The 9592-nt window shown below is 33.6% G+C and overlaps 1 protein-coding gene across 1 annotated transcript; it reads left to right on the top strand.

The window, feature by feature from the left end:
* LOC109830387 (PKS-NRPS hybrid synthetase CHGG_01239-like) lies at positions 558-4531 on the top strand. The gene is made up of 5 exons (XM_020397641.1): positions 558-1453; positions 2348-2755; positions 2843-3446; positions 3553-4167; positions 4270-4531. The coding sequence occupies exons 1-5, from the start codon at positions 558-560 to the stop codon at positions 4447-4449; spliced, it is 2703 nt and encodes a 900-aa protein (XP_020253230.1). The 3' UTR covers positions 4450-4531.

Consider the following 9592-nt stretch of genomic DNA (forward strand, 5'->3'; position numbering starts at 1 on the left):
TTTGAACACACTAATTTAATGTTGGCAAGAAAATTTATGCACCACATTTTCAACAATTGATGTATTTCGCCAAATTTTCAACAATTGATTTTCTAATAAATTTTGTGTGTGCATTAAATTAATGTAATTTTGTGTGTGCATGAAAATGTGGTGCATAAATTTTCCCCATAGATTAATACTACGGGGATTTTTATGCACCACATTTTCAACAATTAATGTAATTTTGTGTGTGCATAAAATTTTCCGGTGGTGAAAACGGTAGAAAAATTGGTGAAAATGTGGTCAAATCGATTTTATGGTGTCCGGTTGGCTTCGAATTCCGATTTTGAATTTTTATAACAATTTTCATTTCCAATACAATTTACACAAATTACATAAAATCATTTTTTTCAAAAATAAATTACACCACTCAGAATTTTTTACTAATTTGATTTGAGCACTCAAAATGTCAAAATTGATTTTGACCCCTTAGATTTTTACCTATAAAAAGGCCAACAGTTTAAGTTTTTCAAATCACACTCACAACTCAATCACTTACAATTACAATCACAAACAATATGAATTCTGGAGATTACAACTCCATAAATCTTGATGAAGTTGAATTCGTCATCGACGAAACACAAAGTGATCCATTCCAGGATCATAGTTCATATGTAGAGTTTGAAGACATTTCAACCGATTTCGGTAATCCGGAAGGAGGTTTTGCTAGTAGAGAGGACATGGATGCTCATGTAAGATATGTTGCTGGCTTGAGGAACGTTACTTTGGCAATTCGTGATTCGAAGGGAAAAGACGGCCGACGGCCCAAAGTTCGATATTTATGTAGCCAAGGTGGCGGATACAGACCAAAAAAGGTTACTGGAACTAGGTCCACTAAAACGACAAAAAATAATTGTCCATTTTGGTTGGACGGAATGGAGTACCCTGGAGGGCGCTGGTACTTTGAAGTCCGGGAGGGGAGACACAACCATCCATTCCCGTCTCATGCTGTGGGATCTCGTTTAGGTAAAATATCCCCTATTCAACTTGAAGTTATTAGGGAGCAAGAGAATTTTAATTTAAGCCCGAGTAATATGTTGGCGTCCATGAAAAGGGCTGATCCGGAGAACAAATCGTGTCAGAAACAAGTTTACAATGCTGTCAGTAAGGTGCGTGCCCAGAAAAGAGAAGGTCGGACCCCGATGAATAATTTCATCCATTTACTCAGGCAATTGAACTACATGTACGACGTTCGGACTGCTGATGAATCTTCCGAACTTGGAGATATTGTTTTCTGCCACCCGGCTTCTTTTGTGATGGTGAATGCATATCCGGAAGTCATGATGATTGATTGTACGTACAACACCAATGAGTATGACATGCCTCTACTAGAAGTGGTCGGTGCAACAAGTACGGACAAAACGTTCACTATCGCCTACGCATTCATGCGAAATGAGAGACAAGAAAACTACAGGTTTGTGTCTTAATGAATTTTAATTTTTGTCATATGTTTAAATTTAAAATTGTTAATTAACATTATTTAGTACAATTGTTTGTCAATGTTATGAATAATGTTAAATTGAATATTTAGGAGGAGTTAATATTGTTATGAACATTATTAGTATTGTTTAATTAGGAGTTATTATTTTTATGAACATTATTAGAATTGTTTAATTAGGAGGAGTTATTATTTTTATGAACATTATTAGAATTGTTTAATTAGGAGGAGTTATTATTTTTATGAACATTATTAGAATTGTTGAATTAGGAGGAGTTATTATTTTTATGAACATTATTAGAATTGTTGAATTAGGAGGAGTTATTATTTTTATGAACATTATTAGAATTGTTGAATTAGGAGGAGTTATTATTTTTATGAACATTATTAGAATTGTTGAATTAGGAGGAGTTATTATTTTTATGAACATTATTAGAATTGTTGAATTAGGAGTTATTATTTTTATTGGAACGTTATTAGTATTGTTTAATTAGGAGTTATTATTTTTATGAACATTATTAGAATTGTTTAATTAGGAGTTATTATTTTTATTGAACATTATTAGTATTGTATAATTAGGAGTTATTATTTTTATGAACATTATTATATTGTTATTTTTTTATTGTTATATTGTTTAATTAGAACTTATTATAGTATTATTAGGAGTTGTTACTGTTATGAAAATTATTATATTGTTTAATTAGGACTTATTATAGTATTATTATTGTTATTAACATTGTTATTGTAGTATTGTCATTAATATTGTTATTATGTTAATTTGTTGTTATAAATTACAATTGACAATTATTTAGTACAGTTATTTTGTCCTACGTTTAAATTTAAAATTATTAATGTTATATTATTTTGCAGGTTTGTGTTACAGTTTATCCGTACTTTGTTCGTTAGCCAAGTGACACCTAATGTCATTGTAACAGACCGAGATTACGCCTTGATGCATGCTGTCGAGTATGTTTTCCCGGAATCCAGGCATCATTTGTGTCGCCGTCACATTGAGCAATGCGTGCTACAACGAGCACTGCAGCAACCTGGTTTTTTAAAAGAGGCGGCAGAAGGATTTAAATTTCGTTGGAATTGGGCGATAAGTGCACCGACCATAGATGACTTTAATGATAGATGGGGACGTCTGGCAGCACATTACTCGAGTTGGGGAGCATTGCTGAACTACTGCATTGACACATGGATTAGTCCGCATTCCCAAAAAATCCTGTCAGCTTACATCGACCATTATTTTCACTTCGGAAGCTACACAACAAATAGGTAAGCCTTGTGAGATTTACGTGACTAAATAATCGTTACATGTAGTCAACATTAATAATTAATATTCAAGTTCAATTGGTAATGCAGGGTCGAAGGAGAACATCATCGCGTCAAACGACATTTAGATGGTGGTCGGTACCCATTCGATACCGTACTGGAGAAACTTCACAAGGTGATGGAAGGCCAAATCTGTGAGATTAAGAAAGTAGCGAGAGTTAACGCTACTAAATCCAACACAGACACCCTTGGAGATACGTTGTTTGTTAATCTGAACAGATCAATCACGTTTAAAGCATTCGGCCTCATAAGGAAAGAAATGCAAGTTTTACAAGAAATGGGTCAGGATCCAACAACGTGTGGTTGCTACCTAAGGAGAACTCATGGTCTACCGTGCGCACATGAGCTTCAGTACTACATCATAAATGGGTATAGCATTCCGTTGGATCAAATACATGATTATTGGAAAAAGTTAGATATTCAGTTTCCAATATTTCCTAATGATGCCGCGGATGGATCCCCGACTCCACCAAATCCAGTGAGGAGGGCGTTGTTCGAAGAAGTCCCTGATATTACTGCACCTCCTACTGCTAAAAAGAAAACCAAGGGTAAAAAGCTCTCTAGTCTCCGTGTACCTTCGGCGTGGGAGAGGGTTGTGAAACAGTACGGATTTAAAAAGTCTCCAAACAAAAAGGTAATACTACATAACTTATGAATTTCTATATTTGAAAATTATGATTTATATTAGTTACTAATTTATTATTCTCAATTTAACATTGTCAACCTATGCATTTGTAAAGGGCCCTGGACGTGTTGCTTCTATCTCTGCATCACAGGGGAGTCCAATGAGCACATCCCAACGTACGGGGCCACCAGTATCACCATCTTCTCCAAATCCTCCGTGCTCAAGGCCTCCAATGTCAACCCCTTCTTCCAAAGGCACCACGTTCATCTTTAAGAATTCTGTATTTGAGAGAGAATTCCCGCCCTACATTAGAAAATACATAGATCAATGCACAGATGTAGCGGCAGACGGAAATTGTGGATTTAGAGCGGTGGCTCTAGCAATTTACGGAACAGAAGATGATTGGGTTAAAGTTAGACAAGACTTAGTAGCAGATCTACAGAATAGAAGCGCCTTGTACGCTCGAATCTTAGGTGGGAGGAGTGCGAGGAGTTCTAATGTGACTAATCTCATCCAATCGATTGCTCACTACCATGGACCAGCGGATGATGATTACTGGATGGCGGTACCGGATTGCGGTCACGTAATTGCAACAACATATAATGTTGTTTTCATGACATTCAGTGAACATGGAGGAAATACTTGTCTGCCAGCGATATTAGATGAAACACAAGGACCTCCAACCCGAAAGGTGGTGTGCGGACATCTTAGCAATGATCATTGGATTTTGGTAAGAAAATTACACTAGTCGACGATCATATAAACAAGTTGAATTTTAACTTTAATTTTTTATATAAGAATATAACTTTAATATTTGTACATTTTTTTCCAGTTGCATATGAAACCAGGGGATCATCCGGTACCACCCATAGCATTTTACTGGAACGACCATCACGACAAATCTGCAGATGGTTTAGATGCACAATTTGCATTCTCGATCGGTCACTTTAACCGTCTCCACAATGAAGATGGAGAACGTCGAGCAGCAACAAGAAGAAGAAAGAACAATTAATTAGGATCGAAAAAACAATTGATGTATTTCGTTGAGTAGATTAATACTTTGATTTTCTAATAAATTTTATTATTATCCTTCATTATAGTCTAACACTTCAAACATTTCAAACACTTAAACAAATTTTATTAACGATTTTAAAAATTCAAATTATATTAAAATTAAACCAACATTTATATATGTTCTAAAAAAATTAATTTTTTTAATAACACTTCAATGATTTTTTATGACCCACGGATTATAATGGATTAATTTTTTTTATAACACTTCAATGATTTTTTTAATAACACTTAAAAAAAATTTTATGACCCACGGATTATAAACCGACACGGATTATAGTCTAACACGGATTTTAAATACACAATTAAAATGGAATTAGTTAATAAAACAAAATAAAAAAAAAAAAAAAATTTATAACCCACCGGACTGTTTTTTTATTAATATCGCTGAAAACAAATTTAATTGTTTTTTTATTAGTCTAACACGGAATTAGTCTCCATGACCTTAATGAGAAGTCTCCATTTTTGTTCAACACCTTGTTTTTTTGAAACAGTTAAATTGACCTTGTTATTTTATTTAGGGGTGGGCAAAAACCGAAACAAACCGGTTCAACCGAAAAAACCGCCCGAAAAAACGGATCGGTTAACCGAACCGAATTAAATGGATGAGAAGAAGTCTCTAAACCGCCCGAACCGAATTAAACCGGTTTGGATCCGGTTTGAACCCCTGAACCGCCCAAAAAAAACCGAACCGAATTCTTAAACAAAAAGTAGCTGCGAGCCTTGGGTGTGAAGAAAATTTATGGCTGAATGTTTAGCATTTAAGAATTGTGGGGTGGAGTTTATACTAACATATATTTGAGTACGCTGATATAGTTAAGTGAGATTTCCGTAAATCAATACAAGATGTTGAGGTTGAAGGATAAATTTAGTGTTTTGGTCAAATTTCAGTGATAACATGAATACAGCTTGCTGGTGCTGGATATCAAATTAACCTATAGTATAGGCTGTCAAGGATATAAGATAATTCTTGATGAGAAAAAGGCAGCTAAAAATTAACGAAAATCATCAAAAGGTGTGTGTGCCTGCCAAACATTGTTCTTTCTCTAAAAAAGGCTACATAATTACATGGTCCTCCTAGTGTATTAAGCTAGTTATATTCAGATCATACAATTTGATTAAGTGGCTTAGTACAGTTTTGATTGTTTCTTTTCAGTTTTGATTGCTTCTTTTCAGTTTTGGATATAACTAAAACTTACCCAGATTTTAGTGAAATGGAGTTAATTCGGTTCAAAACCGAAACCGAACCGAACCGAATTTCGGTTGGGCCGAATATTCGGATGAAGGGGAAAAAATCTGGATCTGGATGAGAGTTTTGAGAATCCGAAAAATTCGGATTGGATGCGGATTGGGCTTAAAACCGAACCGAACCGAATACGCCCAGCCCTAATTTTATTAGTCTAACACGGAATTAGTCTCCATGACCTTAATATCGCTGAAAAAACAGTACGGAATTAGTCTAACACGGAATTAATATAAAAAACAATTAATAAAAAAACAAGGTCAATTAAACAAAAAGTATTGTGGACTCAAAATTAATGAACCGAATTAATGAACCTTAATGAGAAGCATTTAATGGTCGATGTAAGCTTAATTAACAATAAAGGGCAATTTCGTCCATCCACCACCCAAAGTTACTGTTTGGGAGTGGATATAGTTGGATCCGGAATTAACCAGTAAAATAATAATATTGTACCATGTATTCAAATCAACTTTCTTGGATGAATCATTGAATCGAATCAAATTTCTTGGATGAGATACACTAATTGCAAATACACAATACAAGCACATGTGACAACAACCAAATTGGGATAAAAGTGCGTTTGATGTTAAATTTAACATTCAATTGGCGTTCAAGAATAATATCAAACCATAAGAGTATACAATAAGTGATATCAACTTTAATAATCATTTAAATAAGCCACGTTTATGGCATCCGCGTTTTAAACTATATAAATCCTCTAGATAAACATTAGAGAGAACAACACTAGTTTTAGGCGTAGCCTGGGACCCTGTTTGGTGTAGCCGGAGCTCATAGCAAGCTGGTTATGCAAGCAAAGCCAGCTGTATAACATGAGTTACTCTCCAAAGTTTATTAAGGTGTTTGGTGAAACTGCCGTTTAATTATCGTCACAAATAGGCAAGATAATTTTAGGAGAGATGAATTAATAATGTCAAAAGCTAAATGGTGTATCCTGCATAAAAACTTGCTATTTAGTATTTTGAGCTTATTGATTTTTTTAAAAAAATAAAAAGTGTCGCTAATTTTTAAATTTATATGTTACAAAAATAAAAAAAGAATGAAACATCCCCAATTCAATAAAAGAAGTATAATATCATTGAATCAAATATTAGTGCATTATGGTGCAAGCCTTCCATGTTTGTGTTTTTTACTCGTGTGTTGCATATCTATTCTTTTATACAAAAGGGAGAAACAAAGAGCTACTGTTCATGCTACAGTAAATTTACTGTAGCAGTATTACTGTAGCAGCTGAGAAATCTAAAAGGCGCTGTAGCAGATCGGTTACTGTAGCAGCTCGGGAATGACACTGTAGCAGGCGAGTTACTGTAGCATCGCAGAAAATTCAATCCGTGCGAGTTTAAAAACGGCGAGAACACTGTAGCAAAAAAACACCGTGCGTAGCACGGGCTGCACACTAGTATTATATATACAACGTCGTCATAATTGTAACGTACACTATAAAATTATGATTTATGCAATTGTTCCTTTGGCCCAACTCTAGAAGTTGTAATATATAAATTAAAAATATGACTAGTTAACGTTAGGGAACCAGTTTTATGGGGGGGAAAATGTTTAAGGAACCAGTAAAATAATAATATTGTACCATGTATTCAAATCAACTTTCTTGGATGAATCGAATCAAATTTCTTGGATGAGATGCACTAATTGCGAGTACACAATACAAGCACATGTGACAACAACCAAATTGGGATAAAAGTGCATTTGATGTTAAATTTAACATTCAATTGGCGTTCAAGAATAATATATCAAACTATAAGAGTATACAATAAGTGATATCAACTTTAATAATCATTTAAATAAGCCACGTTTATGGCATCCGCGTTTTAAACTATATAAATCCTCTAGATAAACATTAGTGATGTTCATACTTAACAAACACAGGAACTATCTATTGTTGGACAGGGGCATAAGAACAAGAAGTAAAAAAGAAAACATAAAAATGAAAAACAAAATACTACATAGAAACATCAATCCTCTTCACTCGCCAAAAAGCCACAATATAATTCATGCACAAAAAGAAAACATAAAAATGAAAAACAAAATACTACATAGAAACATCAATCCTCTTCACCCGCCAAAAAGCCACAGTATAATTCATGCACAATAAGAAATACATTTGAAACTTCATAATATAAACGACGTTACATAAATTTGCAATAGTTTATACATATTTTGGTACTATATTTTAGACTTACATTGGAAACAATATTTTTTACATAACAAAATCAATCGAAGTCTCACTTGTAAGCTCAAATTTTAAAAACATAAAAGGCAGGTAAATCTCTCATAACTGAGCCGACCTACTGGTTAAAGTTACTTGCATTATAATCATATACTAATCCGGATCTTGCTCTATTTTGGTTCTTAATGTCTCATCCATGATTACTTGAAATATTAGGAAAAAAAATCAAAAAATTTAGTTAAAAGTACATACCTTTTCCACAAATTCCTCCTCCTTTTGCTATCAAAAAAAAAAACTCCTCCTTTCATTCAAAATCCTAAAATTTCTTGAAAATTCAAAACAAACCATCTCAGAACACCAACTAAAGAATAAAACATTAAAAGGAAAAAAATGCTTCCTGTTATATTAGGACAATTATGGATATAAAATTACGAGGACCACACAAGTTTGCTTATTAGATAGTATAGTTAATGTAAAGAAAAGAAAAGGACTATAAAATGAACCTGTAGATACGCCCTTGGTTAGAATGCTTGTAGCAAATAGAGTTGCATTAAAATAGTTTTTAAAAAAGCTAGATATAGATCAAAAGAATCCTTTATCAATTATCATTCTCAAAAAAATTCAAAAAATGTTAATTACTCTTATTGAGAAATATAATTTTCTTGATTAATATATAAGAAGAAGAAGAAAAAGACTATAACATACCTGCTCATGTCAAATGGGAGTGTAAATGCAACTGAATGTGAAACCTTACAAATTTAAATGAGAATTTTCAATTAAGCTTGTGCACAGACATTAGAAGAAATTAGTACAATTAGAAATCCATTAAAACCTTACGAAAGATATGTAGAAAACCACATAAAAGAGAAATCAAATTCTAAAATATTTGTGTGGGTCGGTGTGTGTGTGTGGGTGGGGGGGGGGGGGGGCACATTTCAGCTAAAATTTCTCCTAAGCAATCAGTGAGTTTTAATTTTTCACCTAAAAGTAGTAGAAGCTTGTTACATAAAAACAATTTCTTCTTTTCAGATAGCATCGTGTTCTCTTCAAAGATCATAAAAAAATATATTCCCCAGAAAGATATTTAAACCTGCAAAATTAAATAGTTTCAAGAAGATACATAGCGCCCCATCCATCTTCCATTTAAACTTGCAAAAATTCACACGATCAAAACTATTATCCAAAACTACCCAATTACCAGAAAGCCAATGATTTCTTCATGAAGGATACATCAGATTGGAGTTTAGAGACTGAATGTTTCAAGAAGTATGAACATCATGCTTTTCGAGGGAAACTAAGTCGTATATCATAATTTAGTCCCCTACCGCCTCTAGGAGAATGTCGCGTGCAAAATCTAAGCTAGAAATCAACGGTAAAGATGAAATATGTAAATGTAATAACAACCTAGGAATCCAAATTGGAAACAAATTTTATCAGAAGTCTGTATCAAAAGAATATCTCAAGCCTTAAAGAATTCATATAATTGTTAATTCAACAGTCTCAAATATCCTCATCTAGGAGGTAGCTCAAATGTAGCATAATCCATATCTACCAAGAAAAATGGCCAGTTACTGGAAACATAGCGGCAAAGGTCAAAAGTATCAGATTCAACCATCTCAAACAACAAAACTGATAGAA

This window comes from Asparagus officinalis, chromosome 1, assembly GCF_001876935.1.
Source record: "Asparagus officinalis chromosome 1, Aspof.V1, whole genome shotgun sequence".
Lineage (NCBI taxonomy): Eukaryota > Viridiplantae > Streptophyta > Magnoliopsida > Asparagales > Asparagaceae > Asparagus > Asparagus officinalis.

Bases quoted from the DNA above. Each gene is read 5' to 3' on its own strand.
- LOC109830387 (XM_020397641.1), top strand. From the start codon at position 558: ATGAATTCTGGAGATTACAACTCCATAAATCTTGATGAAGTTGAATTC. The intron at 1,454-2,347 runs GTTTGTGTCTTA...ATTATTTTGCAG, and splicing joins GAGAGACAAGAAAACTACAG to GTTTGTGTTACAGTTTATCC. The intron at 3,447-3,552 runs GTAATACTACAT...GCATTTGTAAAG, and splicing joins AAAAGTCTCCAAACAAAAAG to GGCCCTGGACGTGTTGCTTC.